Raw genomic sequence first — 21161 nt, 5'->3', positions numbered from 1 at the left:
GGCCAACCTCCCACTGCACAACCTCAACCGTGTTCATATGTGAGAACTGTGAGGCCATTACGTCTATTTAACACCGCATTACATCCGATGTCTGACACATCCGAGCATTGCTTATTATGTATTCTGTATTTGGCATTTAGCAGGCGGTATCTCTAGTGAAGCACGCCAGTGTGCACTGGTACGTGGCATACACATTTACACTTGTTGCTTCCCATCTCCAACTGTGGCCTAATTGAGGAGATGTGCTTGTAAGCATCGCTTAGTTGCCTTAGTTGAATGAAACCGTCGACGACCAGATGGAAGAAACAGCTAGTCACTCACAATTTGTTCAATACGGGTATGTCTTACCGCTTGGTTGGTTGCTAACTTTTCACTGTCAGCTGCCATATTGTATTGTACTGATATTCTCTCTCTCTCTCTCTCTCTCTCTCTCTCTCTCTCTCTCTCTCTATCTCTCTCTCTCTCTCTCTCTCTCTCTCTCTCTCTCTCTCTCTCTCTCTCTCTCTCTCTCTCTCTCTCTCTCTCTCTCTCTCTCTCTCTCTCTATCAAGGGACTTGTAAAATAAATCAAAGGTCTTGGGGCTTGAGCGAAAAAACACAGTACTGCACGCAGGCACATTCCTCTAAATCTGTGTTTGGTCTCCCTCTGCTACATGGGGTAATATTACTGAAACCCAAAAGGTCAGCAAGGATGGTTTTTTTTGTCCTCCCCTGCTCTTAGTCCGTCTTTCGTCAAGCCATTTATTAAAAGGCGAACATTTACTCTGACATTTGAAAATCTCCTGAATGTAGTCGAGTTATTCAGAGACGACCACCGAGACGATACACACAAGACCGTCGCGTTCGGTAGGGAAATTGATTTTAATTTCCTAGCATGGATGATTTATACGTCTCCGGATCACCTGTCGAATCCACATCTGCTGATTTGAAAAGAAATCCGACATTGTGTTTAGTTTTGCTCATGTCTCGTGCCACCTTTTATGGCAGCCCCTCCTACCCCGGATGACTCTCACCTGCATGACTGGCAACCAATTCATAGCCTTACCCCAGAGAGATAAATAATAAAAAAGAGATAAATAATAAAAAAACGGAGCATATGGTGCGGCTCTGAAGCCTTCAGTGTGATTGATGCGACGTGCCTTGCGACGACATCATCGCCGAGGCACTTCGCCGCAGAGAAAGCCAGAAAAGCTCTTCATCCACATTTGCATTTTAATACCTCAGCAATATCGAATCCATTACGCCTCCCCTGGTGGCCTATTAGCGGCGGGTTAATTAAAGACTAGATGAGGCCGCGGCGCGTTTAGGAGCAGACGATCTGTCTGACCCCGGGGCTGATTGTCAGGGCCTCATGCTGACCGTGAGGGCTCATCGCCGGACACATTCTACACCGCGACTCCCAGAATTACCTCCCGGGGGCGGCAGGGAAACTGAGCCCTTGCGTGACTGATGGCCGAGGCCGGCCTGCTAATTTCCACAGATAACAATAATCCTCCGATGCGCGGGGAGAAGGGCAAATCATAACAAGCTAAAAATACATAGCAGTAAGCAGCCGACTTCGATTTGGAGCCATCCTGCGCAGATTGAATAAGCCGGGGCGAGATGAGCCGCTCGCATGCATGCCGACTCTTCATTTAGTGAGGTCGCACCACAACGACGGGGAAGGGATCGCAATTGGTGGTGCGCACGTGCTCATGCACACACGCTCATATTCTCTCTCTCTCTCTCTCTCGCTCTCTCTCAGATTAGCCAGTTGTCACAGATCAGAATGACAGACACAGCATAAACACTGCTGGTGGCGAGAGTTTGAGCTGTGACAGTCAGTCAGTCAGTCAGCCAGTCACCCAGGCAGGCAGGCTTAGGCGCAGAGTGACAGCGGGTGCGCAGGCTGAGCACAACAGGCATAACATTCAGAGAGGCGACAGTTAGTGAGCCCTATATGCTAAGACAGAACCAGAGTCATGCAGAACTCCAATTTGTGTTACAAATCACTCCTGTTCTCCATCTCTGGCTCCATCTCTGGCAAAGACACACACAAAATTCCCTGCCCAGCTGAGTGCAAAGAGAGGAAGGAAGACTGGACATGTTGAAGTGATTGTACAGGCAGACAGCGACAGAGCCAGAGTCGGGCTGGGGGAGGGGCGGCTCTGTATGAGGACAGACACCATGGGAACCAGTGGTCTAAACCAGCCCCTTGAGCCTGCCTGCCTGCCTGCATGGTTTTTGGCTGCTTGCTGACTGGCTGGCTGGCTGGCTGCTTCATACGCTATGGGAGGATGCTCTGGCACAGCCTGCTGACTCAGCCAGCCTAGTAAATTATGCTTGGAATTGGGCAGACAATTAAGAGGTACATGCCTCCCAGACACGAGGAGAACAAAAACAACCTTTCTGCAGAGAGGAGGCTGGGCTTGTGTTGCATCGTGCCGGGGTGCATCATGGGAGCGGAGAAGAGACACCCGCAGATGTAGAGTAGGTATAGATTGCATTGATCCTGAACACCTAGAGCAAAACTCTTTCAGATATACGATACACTGGTAGTCGCTTGATGCAAAACACGGGAAGAAGTAAAAGTTTCTCCCTCAGGAGGCAGCAGGGTGATACATTATACTGTAAAGTAACTATGGTATAATCAATCAAGGTCTGGTACCCACACCGCCAGGGCTGGGGGTTTCACAGTCCTTTAGTTTTGCCAGTGTACTATTATCTAAAGACTCTGAAAAAAAAAAAAAAAATCATTCCAATTTCTTTTATTTCAAATGAAGGCAAAGTCAATTGTTTTTTCCACTCAGGTTGAAATGAACAAAAAGCAATAAACAGATTGCATTGCCTGTACCGAGAATTAAAATGCACCGTTGATGGGTTCACAGTCACACTGTTATGTATTCAATATTCTGCAATAACTTAGCGGTGCGAGCGGTTACGCCCGCACAACGGATGATCAAATGTGCGGTATGTTACACGCCCCTGATTGGATCGCTAGTATGGATTAGACAGCCACACTGTTGTGCACCCTGGAGTCGTAATAAAATGCAGCCGGCCAGGGAGTAGATTCTGCCTGGATGGAAGGCTTCAGCCTCATCTCAAGAATGGATGGACACGCTCCTCTCACGAGGCTTCCTCTATCCTACCCAGGAGACAGAGCCCTTCTCGTTCTACACTTGTTTCTGCCGCCTCGGCTTTTAAATATGTAATTTTCCGCATGCGACAGAATGGCAAAGCAGCTTTCAAAGAAATAACATTATAAGCAGCGTTGTGGCGGGGCGTGTGAAATCTTGGCTTTGATTAAACCCGGGTGACTTCAGAGCATGAGTTCATTCACTAAGTGACTGAGAGGAGAGGGCAACCTCAGGGAAAGGCATTTCCTCAGGATTGTAACGTTAAGACGGGAGGAAGTAGAAAGGAATGAGCCACCAGGCCTTTCACAGTTTGAGTCACAGTACAACAAAAAGAAAAAGCATAGGCATAAATTGTACTATATTTTACCAATTCTGATTCCTCTGCTGGAATAGAAGAGTTAGTTACATAATGCCAATGGCTGAATGCCACGTATAAGGCATTGCAGGGCACACAAGTCCATGATGAAATATCATGTCACAATAAGCTGTGGACCCAATAGCAGCAACTCAAAACTGTATCGCTAAAGGCCATGACAGCAATCGGTCCCTGGGAATTAATTAAACCACGATAAAAGCGAGTTAATCAAAGAGACGTTTAAAAGCTTGTCAAAGTCACATTGTAAACCTTTCTGCGCTCTTATTGTGAATTAAAAAGACAACAATGTAATCAAGATTTCAGGGACCCTTTAAGCCATCCCCTGTCTCTTGTGGTCAAACCGAGAAGGCAGTGGAGGAGAGATGATAAGCCAGGCCAGGCTGAGGATCAGGCACCGGGGACCGGGACGATATGTGTCGCGTATCGATTCGGTCGTAGGATGTCTGGAACTGGCACTTTATGGTTATTGTAATGGGTGGAAGGTCTTAACAAACACACACCAACAACAGATGTGCGGCGATGCGATCACTCGACGTCTCCCTCTTAAAACCAAACACTCTACCGATGCTGATGTGTGAGGTTTGCGGTCTGATGGGTCCTTATGCATTTGTTCCTTTACCTTTATTTATTTTTGCCTAGTCCGCTCTCTCTCGCCCCCTCAAGGGGACAGCGGTTATTGATTTTCTGTCAGGGGATGACATCAATGTCCCCGAGCTGCACTAAAACCAGTAACGTTGTCAAGTTCTAAACAGCCAGACTAGCAATCAGTAACCTTCCTTTGTTATATTACTAGGAACATTATCAGCGCTCTCTGTCGACTGGGAACATTACCTTTATTTATTTTTACTGCCAAATAAGCTTTCGAAATTGAACTTCAAACGAAACAAATCAATACTGTTAGTGTTTTACCTTCCTTGCATACAAATGTCCCCGATGGGAGTCCCCTAATACCACACACACACACACACAGACACACACTTCCAGCGAGCCATGCTTTGACCTTGCAGAGTGGAGAGGAGAGGCTGGAAAACAGCTGGTTATAAGATGGAGGAAACAGGCACTACACATAATTGCCTTAGTACACTTAAACATTTGTGGGCAACACTATCCCTTGCACACGCACACAGAAACACACACGCACACACACACACATACACACACACACACACACACACACACACACGCACAAACACAGGGAAACCGGGCGAGCGAGTGAGAAGGAGACAGTGGAACATTGAATTCCCCCATGCGGTAAACAACGTAAGCAGTGTATGGAGGTACGAAAAGGAAGTGGGTTGCTGCTTGTCAAATGTTGATGGTAAATTAAAATCCATTAGAGTCACTGGCATGACAGAGACGTTGACACTAAGACTTATTAAAAATGTCAGTCGCTGGTATCGCAAGACTACCCTAGGTGCACGTATATCGACAACATCCCCTCATCTTCATTTCTCGATTCATCCTCTGTGTTGCTTGTCATGTGCAGTTAAGGTGCAACAGCAGAGTTTATGGTTGGGTGGTGCGTCCTGTGATAAAGCATCAAGGCTTAAAACCGTGGGTGTGTGTGTTTTGACACACACAATGATGGTGTTTTACTTTTGCTGACACAATGTGTATGTGCCTTGCGCGGCACGTATGGTTAGCTTTCACACTGACACAAGGTGATGGAAGTAGACGTTCATTGCATTTGTTTTTTTTTATTATCCGTGCATGAAAAGTAATACGAGACAGCAGAGTCCTATTCTGCTGAGAATAGATAATGAAGTTCCAATGTGACAAAGACAAAGGCAGGGGAGAGAGAGAGAGAAGAGAGAGAGAGAGAGAGAGAGAGAGAGAGAGAGAGAGAGAGAGAGAGAGAGAGAGAGAGAGAGAGAGAGAGAGAGAGAGAGAGAGAGAGAGAGAGAGAGAGAGAGAGAGAGAAGAAGACGGAGAGAGAGAGAGAACGCTGCTAAATAATTTATGAAAAAGAAATGTTCAAATGGATTTCTGTAAACAAACAACAACAATGCTGACAGTAATTTGACAAAGACATAGCTAGACTGTAGAACCATCTCCCAGCGAGACACGTACTCCTCCCTTGTCATATGAATATATAATAATCATAGTGTGTATGAATATGAAAATGTAGGCCCCTGCTAACCAATAGCTATGGGGCTGATAAACCCTGACAAAGTCCACTCGTGTGATAACATAGGGAGAGGGTGCAGACGGACAGACAGAAGCAACAGCAGAGCCTCTAGAGAGTGAGACAAGATGAAACAGGGAAGAATGGCAGCAGGAGACCCGGATAACCAAGGTGAAGGTCTGTCTGTGTGTCTGTGTGTGTGTCTGTGTGTGTGTGTGTCTGTGTGTGTGTGTGTGTGTGTGTGTGTGTGTGTGTGTGTGTGTGTGTGTGTGTGTGTGTGTGTGTGTGTGTGTGTGTGTGTGTGTGTGTCTCTTTGCACGTGCGAATGCCGTTGCATGTTTATGGGACTATGTGCGTGAGTGTCTTGTGCGTTTGTGTGCGTCCGAGTGTGTGAGGCAGAGAGCGAGAGTGATGGATGTGCGAGGGGAAGTCGGCACCAGAGAAAGTGAAAGCAGACAGAGACGGAGCGAGGGAGAAAAAAAGAGGAACAGCTAAATGATGAAAGAAGAGGAAGTGCACAGGGCTGTACAGAGGACGATAGAGGGAAAGGACCGTGGAAGAGAGGGGAAGATAGAGGGAGAGGACAGAGGGAGAGATGGGTAGGAGAGGAGACAATAGAGAGAGAGGATAGAGGGAGAGCGAGGGAGGAGAAGACAGAGGGAAGTAAAGAGAGAGGACAAAGGGAAGAGGGAAGAAGGAGAAGACAGGAAGGAGAAGACAGAGGAGGAGGGAGGAAGGAGAGGACATAGCGAGAGAGGGGAAAGGAGAGGACAGAGTGAAGTAGAGAGAGAGGAGCGAGGGAAGGGATAGAAGGAGAGGACAGAGAGAGAGGGGAGAAGATAGAGGGAAAGAGGATAGTGGGATAGAGGGGGAGAAATAGAGAGAGAGGACAGAGGGAAGGGTGAGAAGGAGAGGACAGAGAGAGAGGGGAAAATATAGAGGGAGAGAGGACAGTGGGAAGGGAGAAAAGGAGAGGACACACACACAGAGAGAGAGAGAGAGAGAGAGAGAGAGAGAGAGAGAGAGAGAGGAGAGAGAGAGAGAGAGAGAGAGAGAGAGAGAGAGAGGAGGAGAGAGAGAGAGAGAGAGAGAGAGAGAGAGAGAGAGAGAGAGAGAGAGAGAGAAAAGGAAGAGAACAGAAGAAGACAAGAGACGATAAAGAGAGAGGACAGAGGGAGAGAGAAGAGAAGGAGAGGACAGGAGGAGACGAAAGGGAGAGAGGGCAGAAGGAGAGAGGAAAGAGGGAGAGAAGAGAGGGGCGGAGAACAGGGGTAATGGACCGATGGGATACTTTGGAGTGACAGAAAAGGGGTGAAAGATAGGACAGTCCGAAAGAGGATTTATTTTATTTTGGTATTAACAACCTTCTATATCACAGTGGGAGGGTTTTTGGGAAAGCTTTTCGAAGCAATGCCACATCAAATAAGCACTGTGATGCAAGGGAAGTCTGCCCGACCACTTTTGTTGTTGTGGTTTTGAGTATGACTTGCGCAGTTCTCATTTTCTCCAACAATTGTGCAATAGCAACTCAACAACCGGAGCCCTCATAGTTAGGAATGTGGTTTCTGTGTCCGAAGAAAACATGTGAAACGTCACAGTGTGGAGCAGTAGGCCTACGCAGTACGCAGTATGCCTTCCAGCTACAATAAAGTCTGTAAGGCCGATTTGATTCCCCTGCTAGACCTATTAAAAATGTCTGATATCAAATTATTTAATTAAACCAATTTTGCCTAATTCATCCAAGAGCATTGATATCTCCAGTCACTTAACGGATTTACGATGCTTGTGAAACAATTAGATAGTCCTTATTGTAGGACACTAACAAATGAGCATGTGTATTGTTGAAACAGACCAAATTCAATTCAAAAGATTTAATTTAGATAAATTAAAATGTTTAGATTGAAACAGGCAATCCATGTCTCAGAGACTCTCTAGATTCTAACTACATTTCTTGTTTATATTATGACAAAAACTTTACGTTTGTCTCACACTCACCCACCTACCCACCCACACACACATGAGCGAATCTTCATCGTTCATGTTCATGGTATAGCTGCAGGCCAGTGAAATCTAATTCCCTCTTCATCCCTGCAGGAAACAGATTTTTTCCTACACTAAATTCTTTACATTCTTCCTCGGCAGCAGAGCCCATTTATAGCCAATAGCCAAGGCTAATTCCCGTGGCACTCATTTCTTGCGAGAGCTCTACTTCATGAGGTTTTTATCGTGCATTCCTCGTTCCAGAACAACATCAAGAACCAAAAAAGAAGGAGGGGGACGACCATCTCCCCGTCTCACAAATCACAAGAGAGCCGTCAAAGAGTCCCGATAAAGACGCATCGGCATTCACGATATTTACACTGAGCGGCTGCTAGCGAGCAAGCGGACAATGACTCCCATGCAAGGATCTTCTGGAAAAACCATAAAACATCTAATAGTGTGATGTTGAACGCGCTGAGCGCTCCGACCACAGACTCCGCAGAGGGCTGAGGCTGCACAGCGAGAGGCGGAGAGGGAAAACAGAATAACCCTAACCCTCGCCGTACCCCAGAAGAAGACGAGAGAGACTTTGAGCGTAGAATCAAATGAATAAGAATCGGTTGCCCCTTTTTGTTGTTGAATTGGATGTGATACAACGCTCCCATTCAGTATCATCGTGTACGCGGATTCAAATAAATACATGGAATAATGAGGAAGGGTCAGAACTAGAAGTTAAGTGCAAGTGAAGTGAGTTTTGCATAATTTGGACAGAACTTGGTCCCTAAAGGAACAGGTGTGTTGAGACGGAGGGCAGCCAGGAGCATTACCACTAATAGCAACATTCAACTAGCGAAGATGTACCGCTCTACAGTATGTTTTGCATTTTGAGACAGCACACATAATGGGCACTTGAATACCTTTGTTATAGCTTTGGTTGGTGCATCTTTCAAATATCTTTTTCAAAAAATTGGGCTCTGTTTAAGACTAGTTGGCTTAACAGGCCTAGAATCAACAGGCCATGAATCGTGTGCAGTGCTCTTTTATGGAACCGCATAGGAGTCTAGAGACTGAAAGAAGCTGACCATGCCTTGGATAGAGATGCACGTCTCTATCCAAGACAAGTCTATCCAGTCTGGGTGTAAATGGGGAGGGAAGAAAAATCAATGTTACTTAAACTCAAATGGTTGACCAAGCATAAATTCCCAGCCAACACATTAAATTTAACCTACCAGTACTCACTCGGCCCTATTGAGTAGCTCATCTAGTCAAAGCCTATACACGGGCAAATCAAGATGAGGAAAATACAGCAGATAGTAGGCGTGAGAGCGATAGAAAGGTATGTTGATAGATAGAGAGAGAGAGCGTGTGTGTTTGCATGGCTGAAAGAGGGGGACAAACACCAGAGTAAAGATACCATTTACTATATAGAAAGAGACGAGAAGCAATTAACCGACGGCAGACCATCCTCAATGCTCTCCTATATTCTACTGCGTTTTTGTATGTTTTACAGCCGGGGCTCCCACTGAACCAGCAGACCAGATCCCATAAAGCAGCAGCAGAGCCCTGGAGGGACATCCGAGATGAGAGGGAGAAATGATGCTCTTCACATGAATACATTCCATGCGCACCACAGAGAGCAGGGTTTGCACACACAAAAGGCAAAAATCCCCCACAACAGGGACAATCCCCGTAACAGCTGCCTAAAAGCTCATGCTGACTAATTACATAGATTACACGCAAATTGTTGCGCACGATACCATTGGTTCAGTCGATGGACGAGGACAGAGAGAGACGGGTGTGGGGGGGTGGGTGGATGTGGGGGGTTCAACAACAGCTTAAAACAAAACGCTTTGGACTTTTCCAACTTACTTCGTCAAAGCCGCTGTCCTCTTTCTTGAACGCTGCAGGGGGAAGAAAGAGAAGAGAGAAAGTAAGAGACATCCTGCCAAACACGGAACTTCTGAGGAACGAGCAACATCCTAGAGCCATGGGGGGGGAGGGGGTTGGTTCGGGGGTACATTCTGTGTGCTTAGGAGACGCAGGAGAAGACCGGTGATGGCTCCGAATTTGTAACTGTTAGACTGAGATTTGCCACGATTTTTGGACAGCAAACACTGAGGAAGTATTAGACATGGCGGCCATATCGGTGACCTTTCGTGATGGGCTTTGTTAGCCAGACGAGCACCAGGAGAGCGATAGCAGCGATGTGGTTCTAAGCGGAGCAGCTTTACCCCCTTGATCACATAAAATTCCTGGGGGGTCCTGTGATTGCTTTGTGAGAGCAATATCCATCTGGTTTAACAATAACTGAAGGTTAACCACTCTGTCCGGGAGATGCCGCCACCTTGACAGTCGCTGACGCATGACAGCTACCCCCCATCCACAAGGTTTGGTCAATAACAAACACAATGCATACAGCCAGCCCCCTCCCTGTCCAAAGCCACTGTTTTAAAGTTAATAATTTCAACCTGGTTTTAATGGGCCGTGTCTCCGACACAAACGAAGGGGACCCCAGATGGCTCCGGAGGAGGCTTGAGGGGGGAGGAGCTGGTGTGATGGGTGGTGGTGGTGATGGTGGTGATGGTGTTTTTTTTGGAGGGTTGGGTTGGTGGAGGGGGGGTTAAATGACTTTTTCATGTCACAGTAAGTGTTTTGGAGTCAGACTCCGGCTACTCGCTGGGCCATAAAATTGCAAATTCCTCCAGAGGCTTTTACAGTCACAATTATTCCCCACCGTGGCCATATGACCAGATCACTGCCGTTTAAAAAAGACGGCCACACTGCACAATACAGTGTATTTCACTTACCAAAACCAGGATGGTCACCACGATGCAGAAGGCTTAGGTAACAGGCTATTTTAGAGTTTTTCTGATGTTTTTTAAAGTAGGAAGTGACAATTACATTAATGAGATATGTTGATTGATTGATGATTGTTGATTGATGGCACATTTTACAAAAGACTCAATTGAAGTTGGCATAGGCTAATTTTAATGATAGCCTATATTATATTGTTAAAATAGAAATGTCATTAACCTTGTGCCTGCAAGTCATTATTTTTTCTTTTGATTGTGTGGCTTTGATTAAAAATCTAGTGGGAAACTAGGCCTATAGACTATCTTAATATATATGTTTTTAGACGAAAAGGACAAAGAATCTCTATGCTGGTCAATCGATGAGTGAAAGTAGAGGCGCTGTGTTGGTTTAGAGGGGAGGAAAGAGGACCAATCCGCGCTGCTGGGAGAAAAAGTCAATGCCAATCTTTCTTCAACCGCAGGATCGACAGGACTGTAGATTTGAATTGAATGCAATTCTCATCTTATCCCACACAGGCTGCCTCTGTTAGCATTTGATTTTAGAAAAATAGGATACTCTCGACACGAAATGAAGATACAGACCTATATCGTTCGATAGAAATATGTAGGCCTACCGAGCAGAGATAGATATAGGTGGAGATCTAGATAGATAGCTAGATGGAGGAGATCTAGATTGATATATAGATAGATAGATCTATAGATGGAGATCTATATCGATTTATATACATAACTTTAATCTATATATAAACAGCATATGCATGTGGCATGCTCTTTCAGATGACTTTCATTCTAGTCCACCACTATTGGCGGTGGCTTTGTGACTTCACGTGTCTCGCAGCAACAAGGTTATCTTTTAGACAGATTTTAGTCATGCAATTCAAGCAAAAATAAAGACAGTTCTTACCAATGCTTCTGAAACTCTCGGATAAAGTTCTTCTCAACTTTTTCATTTTGCCGATTTTTTCTGCAGGCTTAGAAGCTGGCATCAGAATCGCACATTTGGATGACTCGTCTGCAGCGGCTCCTCGAACACTGAATATAAGGTGAAGTGGTTCAAACTGTGGGCTTCGACGTTGTTGTCTTCCAAACCCCTAAACACACGACGCACAGACCAGGCTCCTATCCGTGGGGATTGGTTTGAATGCAAAAACGGCTTTTAAGAATGCCCCCTATATGTTTAGAATCTCAACTACATTCTATTCCATTAAACGGACGATGCACCAAGCAGAGTGGTAGAGAGCCTATAACAGAGGCTGTCGTCATTAAAAATCGGATCGTCTTAGTTTTCTGCACCGAAAACTGTAAATGTTTTTCTTCGGGGTTTTGTCCCACTCAGTCCCTGCTCCACCGCAATCTGGATGTCAATTTTTGGGATTCTCTCTCTGGTTTCAGTGAGAGAGAGAAAAAAAAACACCCCAACCCGCCCTTGAATCTCCCTGTTGGTCGAGGAGAAGAGGACGGGATGTTTAATTCGCTATCAACGAAGTCGGTCAAACCAAGAGCCCGCCCCTCAGCCTGAAGGGAATGTTTTTAATGTGAGCGCAGCTTGCAGCGCAGACAGATCGATGGCGGTGACCCCCGTCTGCTAATGCTGAACTCTCCAACGTCCTTCTTGACTGACATTAAAACCTTCGATATCATCCTTACGTTCAAGTTCTTTAAAGATAAAGCCTAAGAAGGAGTTTTAATCAGAACTGTTTAAATCAAATCTCCGATCACATCACATCAGCAGATGTGTGGTATAAGACAAGTATTAACAAACTAATTGCCACTGGTAAATTCACTGAAATAGATATTGACCTACAGAATCTGGGTCTATTCGCTCACTTTTCCTGCGCCAATTGTTATCAACCATCAACTAATTTAATTGCCCCACGACCCTTTTTTAATCCAACACTATAAAATTAATTTTGTAGGTTGATAGCCAACACCAACTGTTTGATGCAGGTTTACTAAAACAATGATACCTTTGATTGTGGTTTTTACCATATGTCATACTACTACTGAAAGGTTAAATTGTTTAGTTATTGGGTGCAGCCTCATTACGTTTAATTGGACTTCAGTGTAGTGGATGAGTTAATGACTCATCACTCATTTACACAGATTCACCACCTGGAGCCACCAGTCCACTCAAAGTACTGTGTGGCACTGTACCTGATGGACATGAATGCTAATTTGCCCTCAGTTTTTTACACTTTATCTTTAACTATTGGTTTATATTTGTCATATTATTGTTATTCTATGGTTATATTGTCTTCTGTTTGATTTCCTCCATCACTCGACTCAACTCAACATGTGCGTCTGTAACAAGCTCTTACGTTTCTCTGTAGTGGCTTACTGATCAATCCTTTACCTTAAACATTAATAAGCTAAACCTAAAGGGCATCCAGAGTCTTCTACATGGTGTGAAGTGGTTATTGGTGATCAGATTTGATCACTGACGTTACTGTAATCACCGCAGAGCAGGAGGACCGATCACGAGGCTGTTAGACCCTGATGACATGTCTAGAGCTTCTTGCGGCGGGTCTCTAAGGTAACATCAAAGAGTCTAGCCTGATGACGCAGAAGCAGAAGATGATTCCCCTCTGCCAGAGTACAGCACACAGACAGCCGACTGCTTAGGCTTCCAGAACAATCAGACAACATCCCACTACGTCAGTCGTTTTAATATACACTTTTATTGTATATGCAAAACAAAACGGAGACTTATAAGAATATTTGACAATATATGTTTGAATTGCAAAGATGTATTCACATCTACCCTGTTGTTCTAGTCTACGTCTGGGGTTTGCCAGATCTGATAATCACCCAGAATTTCTATTTGGTTTCACTTAATAATTCAATCCAATCATGAAGGGCCAACATTCAGTACTTCCTGAATCGCTGAACATTTGAATAAAGTATGGTTATCTGCAGCTTCACACGAAACTGACAACAGATCTGAACACAGGCTGTAACATAACAGCTAATAGAAGAAAAGAGACAAAGAATGTTTAAAAACAAAATACAATCAGTGCTAATACTGCTTCACTTCAAGGCACACAGAAAATGTATTTCTTCTTCATTTATCTTTAAGATTATGTTACAATGACAATCCATGTCTGGTCAATACAATACGTTCAAAAGTAGGATTTTACTTTAAATTACGTCTTTGTATAACTATTCAAATTGAATCATGGTTAAGCTAAAATTAAGAACTTAAGGTCAGTGAGGGTAGTCAGAAACATTTCCTGGTGTGTGTGCATACATGTATTTATGTATGTGTGTGTGTACCACTCTCCCACCCTATTGATTTACTCATTCCTCAAGCTTGCTGTACTTGCTGCTGGAATCGGCCATCAAACCTGGATGACGGAGATGGAAGTCAGATTAATAGTGACAATAAAATAAAAACATAATCAAAATATATCACCCTTTTTTCTTCTTCAGTCATAGATAGGTAGGAAGGACACGGGCCACCTCAACATATTTGGACATGGTAAAGCGTTGCGACGTAGAACGATGCACTCGTGTAGTGCATGTGGCAACCGCGAGGCCTTCCCCTGGAGGATGCTCAGACTGAACGGTCCATCCATCACTTCTGTCACGTCCTCCGAGCAGAACACAATGTCAGCGTCGCATAAAACCAGTAGCACATCTCACCTTCGCTTACCGGACGACAGGGTGTGTGCCCGTACGTGCACCCGTGCACAACTTGCCGTGCAGGAGCACGGAAGGATTCCTCCCCGTGCCGTTCTGTGTCTGGGCATTTCGAATTATGTCCATGTCATTCAAACCTTTTTGAACGAATGACAGGCCATGACCTCCCAAGATGTCTACGGATCGGGTTGGTTTGTTTCTGCACAATGCCGCGGAAGGGATGAACCGATAAAGGGCATGGGGTTCTACGATGGCTGACCTTAAAAAGGTAATACATAACTTATATGACGTCAATGCTCGTATGAACTAGATTTAAACTGATTTGCTTGAACAGTTTTAAATGTCGTTTATAGAGGTCGTAGACAGCTTGAATGAATATCGGGATGATGGCTTCTATAGTTAGCCTGCAATTTGCTATTTGCTGAGGGACTCGATACATGCAGTGTCAGGATACTGACTATGTGGTGGAAGAACCAAATTTCAACCTCTAGAGGGGGTGGGGGGGGGGTAAGCTTCTCTGGCTGAACAGACTGAACACAGTAACACACCCTGCAGAGACTTTCATCATCCTCAGGTATACAACCCAGTCCTGTTTACTGTGTAGAGACACATGTCCAGAGCAATCTAAATACTGTTCCTCATACAAGGGGTGAAAACTGGACGCATAAATGACACCAAGGAAAAATACATTATATTGACTGCTTCAAGGAAGAAAAAAATAATCAATGGCTTTTAATGTTCTCGGCCCGGTAACAAGAAGGGAAAACCTGCAGGACATCATTAGGAGGTAATATAGCCTGACACAAAGCAAAGATGAATCGCCATCCAATAGATTCGTTCACATGGGAGTTGGCGTACCCTTCTGTTCTCTGTGCTTCTGGCAACGCTGAATAATTCTCTGCTGCTACCAAACAGCAACAATAGTCAACAACTACGCATTTGGTATGCAAGACGAAATAAGGAACAATGTGCATTTATGCTAAACTGAGGTTCAAAGAGTGGTGTGTGTGTTTGGAGGAGACATACCATACTTCCTCCTGATATCCTCATGCCGGTTCTTTCTCTCCCCGGTCCTAGAAACAGCAAGAGGAAGCGTGTTAAAAATGTAAAAATAGTCCCCATATGGTATAAGCTTTGGAGCTACCACTTTAAAAATAAAATAAAGAAATACAACACCCTAAAAACTGCTGACACATCATGGGGATAAAAAACACACACAAGAAGCAAAATCCGCTACGTGTGTTTAGGTCCCCGGATAATCGACTTCATGTCATTGTTTACATCCCATAATGTACATGGCTAATTGACAGTGAAAGTGGCCGTGCTTCACACAGTGAGTGTAACAGCACCCGTACGTCAGCCCTGCAGTGTGCCTGTTCTGGGGGAATACAAAGGATCTGCCAAGCTGTTTTCCCTGTGCCTTTGACTTCCAGGGGGCATTAAATCCACTCCATCTTCACACAAAGGGTAGGCGTAAATCAGGCGGGGACTTTGTTGCCAGGTTGTGATCTGTGAGCAATCAGGGCAACAGAGAGACGAGATGGGGCCACCTGCCATCTGCACCCAGCTCCAGCCTCACAACCCCCCCCCCCCCCCCCCTCCACACCAGCCCCTAAAACATAGCCACAGATATTGGCAACAAGTGGGGAGGACAGAGGAAGAGTGGATGAGGGATTTGGAAGAGATTAAGTATGCTTCTGGTCGGAGGGAGCAAAATCGACATGCTAAACGTGGCTTAAAAGGCAATCACAGTTCAAGTTGACTCAACATTTGAGCATGTCAAGAAAGTCAAGTTCCCCATCTTCATAACACCCAGAACTCAGTCCCTCCCTCTCTCTCTCTCTCTCTCCCCATCTTTACCAAATCTCACAACTGTCAGACCGTCCTTGGTGAATATAAAGCTGAAAAATAAACCTATTTATCTCTAGGATAGATTGAAGGGGGAACAGCAGATTTGGTGCAGCAGCAGTCGAGGGGTAGGAGACGTGATTAGAGTGTGTGTGGTTGCATGTGTGGTGACTGTCGTCATTTCCCCTCCAGACACTTGGTGTCCAGCTGGACCTGGGCTGCTGCCTGGCTCCTCAGCGCTGCCTCTCCACCAGAGATGTCTCCCAGGCCCGGCCTACACTGATCCCACGATCCGCTCCTCGTGCCTGGGTGTCCGTTTAGCAGGAAAGACACTGTGTATGTAGGTCAGTGCACTGATACTAACACTGGGGCTCTGATGGCTCAGCCGTGCACAGGGGCCCAAGTGAAGTCTGGCTCAGGCAGACATAAACCCCGGACACGTTCCCCGTCCCTCGCTCGTACACGAGCAAAGGGAGGCTTGAGCTTTCGCTGCAGCCCTGCGAGTGATGATAAGCCGCAGTCGGCCCAACTTTCTTTCTGCATGAACGCATACATTTAACAGCCTATCAGCAGGCTATGCTGAGAGGATGAGCTGGGAGACACTGTGGAAAAAACCCGGACGAAACGAGAAGAACCCAAGGCTCCGACATTCAGTCAGGCGGCGGAAGAACTTTAGACGAAGAGGAAATTCGCCGTCCTAGGATGGCGAAACCACACACACCGCTCTCTAAGTGAACGTTTTCACGACCAATGCGTGGACGCAGACATAAGCGCCAGTTACCTGACCTCAAGAACATTGGGCACTTTTGTACGATTTGCGAGTCAGTTGCGCCCTTGAATTCCCAAAACAAGGACAAAGTGTCCTTTCTATAGTATAGTATAGCTAGGCCGTTTGCGGGCTGCTGAGTGTGGTAACATCGTTAGATGTGGCTTCTAAATCAAAAGGCAACAGAAAAGATAACGCTAATGTTGGACTGGTTCCTCTCACCGCTCTTCAGCACGCTGTCTGATCTCCTCTCTCCTCCTGGTGAACTGTTCCTCATCTTGGTCTGGCCTGGAAACACACACACACACACACACACACCCCACACACACACACACACACACACACACACACACACACACACACACACAACACACACACCACACACCACACACACACACACACACACAGAACTAGTGACATTTCCAAATCACTGCCAGAACGGCTGTGTTGTAATAAAGCAGTAACATTGCTAGAAGAGGCACATAAACGGAAATTTCCATCTGACGAAAGATGCTTTCACCTGCAGCGGGCATACCAATCTAAATACTTTGCTGATGACATGTTTGAATCTGCAACTTTATCTTCAAACAAAACTGGATGAATTCTGACGGATTACTTCCATCTCCTGAACTGCCCCTTGGCCCATCTTTTTCAACATTACTATGCCATGTGTGAGCGGCGCAAAACAGAAACGTTCCACAATGTAGCTGCATGAGTGAATCGGTGCCTAAAATGTTATCCCTGTAATTGACTGGGAACTAGGTTTAGAATAGGCTTTAGAAACTCCTTTATGTATCTAAGTCGTGCCCTAAGAGGAAAGTGGATGTATGGCTTTCAGACCACAAATGAAACATATTTTACACTTCAAATAAAGTCAGGAAAAAGTTCACATAAAAAAGAATTGCTGTGCTTTATCAAAAAAAGCTCTTGGCCTTTTCAAATGGATAATCATACTTGCCAGAGTGACATTTGGGTGTCAAGCCAGAATGCAGTTGATTGACTTTGTGAATCCCCCACGTATTTATTTATATACTTTTGACATCTGACTGACGCCTTGGTTTCTGCATAATAAGAGCATCACACAAATCCCCAGACACATGACAATTGTATCTTGTGTTGAAGCTAGTCTAGGGTCTGAGCAATCTCTTCTCCAGAGAAGGAGTTTGATGATACACTTCAGTACACTGGATACTGTATTTTGATGCTTTGTATTAATAAGCATTTCCCTGGTGGTTCCATTTTACGGTTTGCTTCAAAGCGCTATAAAAGGGCAATTTAACCATCAATTGTTTTCCTTTGGGTAACAGCAGCAGCCTGTTTATGTCACCTTTTGTTTAGTCTTACCCTGAACGACATCTCCTACAGCAGCAGCACCAACAGCAGCATACAGAAATGGCGATTAGGATGCTCCCTGCCAGCATTGCCATGGTGATAATCAGGACCTCAAAGTTCACTGTGACAGAAAAAAACAAAAAAGACGCATAGTGAACATCTGCCCTCGTCATCTGGAACCCAATAATGTCAAGGAAATATTTTGACAATTGCTAGAAAACATACTGAGTGCATAATGTGACAGGTTGTGTTTCACACATGAGGCAGAAAACGAAACCTTCTTATTAACTCCTATTAATGAAATATAAAAAAATGCTGAAGAATAAAATTATGGGTTGCCTCAAAAATAGCTCTGGCGAACCACAAAAGCAAGTTGCAGTTGACCGATGAAGCAATGCTGCCACCCAGTGTCAATGTAGCGCAACTACACCTATTGCATTTGTGAAAATGAAACTAAACGAAACTTAAGACACCAGACTGCTCTAGCACATATTTGCATGTTGGAAAGTTGGGGTTATTTTTGGACAATCCACCAAACAAACACCTTTAACTTTTGTTTGATATTACTTGTGCCTAGAGACAGGAATCGAGTCTTATAAACCTATGCTTCGATTAAAGTAAGAACACAAAAGGAGAAAATACCATATATAACTCTCATGTTAACACAAAAAAGTGTGTGTGCGTGCGCGTGTGTGTGTGTGTGTGTGTGTGTGTGTGTGTGTGTGTGTGTGTGTGTGTGTGTGTGTGTGTGTGTGTGTGTGTGGTGTGTGTGTGCGCGCGCGCGCGTCCCAGCACATGAAAAAGCTTTAAATAAGAAGACGAGAGCAAAGTACGTTTCTCTCGTGTTAACACAAAAACACATTTCAGCAAACCCGAAGAAGTGATGTTTGGGAAGCTCCTCCCCAAATAATGTCATGATGAAACTAACATAAATGGATAAATGCATAGTGAACATTTGTCTCTATTTGACTGCAACATGTCCCAGTTAAAAAAAAACTCTTGAGGTGATACACATGTTTACTGGTGCATGTGCTTGTGCGTGTGCGTCCCAGTAGACGCAGCACCCACCCCAGCAGACTCCCCAGCGCGCGTCGGACAGCTTGCATTCCGCTGAGGAAGGGAGCAGGTGGCTCACGGGGTAATCCGTACAGGTGTCGTTGGTGTAACACCATAAACACTACGCAGAAAGCAAAAACATGTCAATAACCAAAGTGATTTTGATAGTGATCTTCGTTATGATCTCCACACACAGCCACACAATGTAATGAACCAGAAGGTCCTCTGGGCCTTACCTTGGATGACTGGAGACAGGAGTTGCATGTTGTGGATGCAGAACAGCTGGGAAAATGAAACGAAATTTAGAGACTTACTGAGGCTGACCTTTGTGCCAAATGATGACTACTTCTACTTTCCCCAGTTGGATTTGATGGCTGATCGCAGTGTGACGCATTTTAAAGACAGTATGCCTTGCAACAAGTGCTACAGAAATGCAAGGACTGCATGTGGAAAACAAAGCTTATAAAGTAGTAGTGTTAGAATTGTGAATATTAGTAGTATGACTAGTGTAGTAGTACTAGTACAAGTATAAAAGTTGGTGCTTACGCTTCGCTGGAGGTGTGACGTTACCGTCCGTTTGGCATTCCGTCTGGCCGATGAAAACGAACAAAACTACTGTGAAGAACACCGACATGGCGACACAATTTTTGTGTGAATGATTCATATTCGTCATTCAATCGAGCAGGGTAAACGTTAAATAACAGTGGTCATCAAATCGGTCTAATCCAGGGGTTCTCGTTCTCGCCCTTCTGATCCTGTGGTGTTATCGCTGATGAACTGGTACTTCCTGGATGTGTTGAGGTGGGCGTGTCAGTCACGTGCCAAGCCTGGCGGGGGGAGCTTGCCTTCAGCCTTCATGGTAGCAATGGAGAGAGGACCGTGAATTTTGGCGTTATCCCGGTCTACCGCAACGATATTTCCCGTCTCTTATTTCGTACGTAAATAAACAGTCCCGGATGAGAATAAAATGACCATTACAAAAAACTACAATGACAAGAAGAATAGGTATTAATTCTAACCCTTGATTGAAAATGTGAAAAGCAATATCCGACACATTTATCTATCGAAAGTCCCGACCCTCTCTCTCCATCTCTCACCGCTAAACGTATGTAACGAAAGATCCTTCCTCCCTCTAGCGCTGATTTGGAGCGACCCGTTCCAGTCATTAACAGGTTTTGTTATTCTTGATCAATAGTAGCCGCTCATTATGTTTAATATACTACCTATCTTTAAGATTCGATCCAACAGGTAACCAGTAGCCTATCTACCGATTTGCAATCTATCTGATCGTGGTAAATACTACATACATTTTTATTTGTGATATATTTCCATGCATACTGGTCTTGGATCACATCAAAGCATTATTGCCAATTCCATTAACCTACATTTCGTAACGAGAAAGGAAAGACAAGTTGCAATGTCTCTATGTCGTGAGGCAACCAGTAACTAATCGTTATGCGGTTCTTTTCCTTGTGATTATTTAGTAGAACGAGTTTCAGGAAAATTTAAATTAATGTATAGAAGTTTTGGGAGGGCACTGATCAATTACATTAAGCTCCACTGGTTCTGATTAGAAGTTTGGCTGATCAGTTAGTAAATAAATATTAATGTATATGAATGCCATATAAATTGTCCCATCTGTCGTTTAGACGCATATTTTTGGAATATACAAAGTTTAGTTTCGTTGTTTTGGCCATACTGGACTGGAGTACATTCGCCACTAGGTGGCGGTAGGATTCTAGGCAAGGATGCAAACGGTCGGTCAGAACATAGAGGTAGGAGGGCGCCAAAAACGAGGAACCGCATGGCAAAGTGTATACAGAATGAATTGGCATGTTTTTTAATGGAGTGTAGGCCTACTTTACTTCTCCTAGCCATTTTTTCTGACATGCATTACATGTGTACATTTGTGACATGATGCTGCAAATACATTTTCCCTTTATGTCCCAATTTTTTTAGACACTAGGCCTATACAAAATGCGTTTAAGAAGAATTCACGCTCTTTGTTTCAACATAGTTTGCCCAACAATGTCTTTCATATCGAGTGTCAATCTGTGCACTAATTTTTCTAAATATATAAGATATCTCTTTGAGTAAAATATTTAATTTGC

General features: G+C 44.6%; 2 protein-coding genes across 2 annotated transcripts in view; both read right to left on the bottom strand.

Annotated features, from left to right (window-relative positions):
• cdk14 (cyclin dependent kinase 14) overlaps window positions 1-11788 on the bottom strand; it is a 102437-nt gene extending 90649 nt beyond the window's left edge. Inside the window, exons 1-2 of the mRNA XM_030371007.1 lie at window positions 11314-11788; window positions 9466-9497 (exon numbers count right to left, since the gene is read on the bottom strand). Coding sequence (XP_030226867.1) covers window positions 9466-9497; window positions 11314-11395 — 114 coding nt within the window. The 5' untranslated portion in view covers window positions 11396-11788. The remainder of the gene's footprint in view (window positions 1-9465; window positions 9498-11313) is intronic.
• Window positions 11789-13067: 1279 nt separating this feature from the next.
• LOC115553855 (pituitary tumor-transforming gene 1 protein-interacting protein) lies at window positions 13068-19634 on the bottom strand. Its single transcript, XM_030370378.1, has 7 exons — window positions 19621-19634; window positions 19287-19332; window positions 19063-19171; window positions 18007-18115; window positions 16885-16950; window positions 15075-15121; window positions 13068-13753 (listed from the first exon to the last, which is right to left on the bottom strand). Exons 1-7 carry the CDS (start codon window positions 19632-19634, stop codon window positions 13707-13709), a joined length of 438 nt encoding a protein of 145 aa, XP_030226238.1. The 3' UTR covers window positions 13068-13706.
• Between the last annotated feature and the right edge of the window lie 1527 nt (window positions 19635-21161).

The sequence above is a fragment of the Gadus morhua genome, chromosome 11 (genome assembly GCF_902167405.1).
Source record: "Gadus morhua chromosome 11, gadMor3.0, whole genome shotgun sequence".
NCBI classification, from domain to species: domain Eukaryota; kingdom Metazoa; phylum Chordata; class Actinopteri; order Gadiformes; family Gadidae; genus Gadus; species Gadus morhua.
The sequence above is the reverse complement of the archived record's forward strand: the minus strand, read 5'-3'. Positions and strand labels throughout refer to the sequence as shown.

Bases quoted from the DNA above. Each gene is read 5' to 3' on its own strand.
- LOC115553855 (XM_030370378.1), bottom strand. The intron at 19,172-19,286 runs GTAAGGCCCAGA...CTTTCTGCGTAG, and splicing joins CCTGTCTCCAGTCATCCAAG to TGTTTATGGTGTTACACCAA. The intron at 13,754-15,074 runs GTATGTCTCCTC...TCCGTCATCCAG, and splicing joins GGATATCAGGAGGAAGTATG to GTTTGATGGCCGATTCCAGC.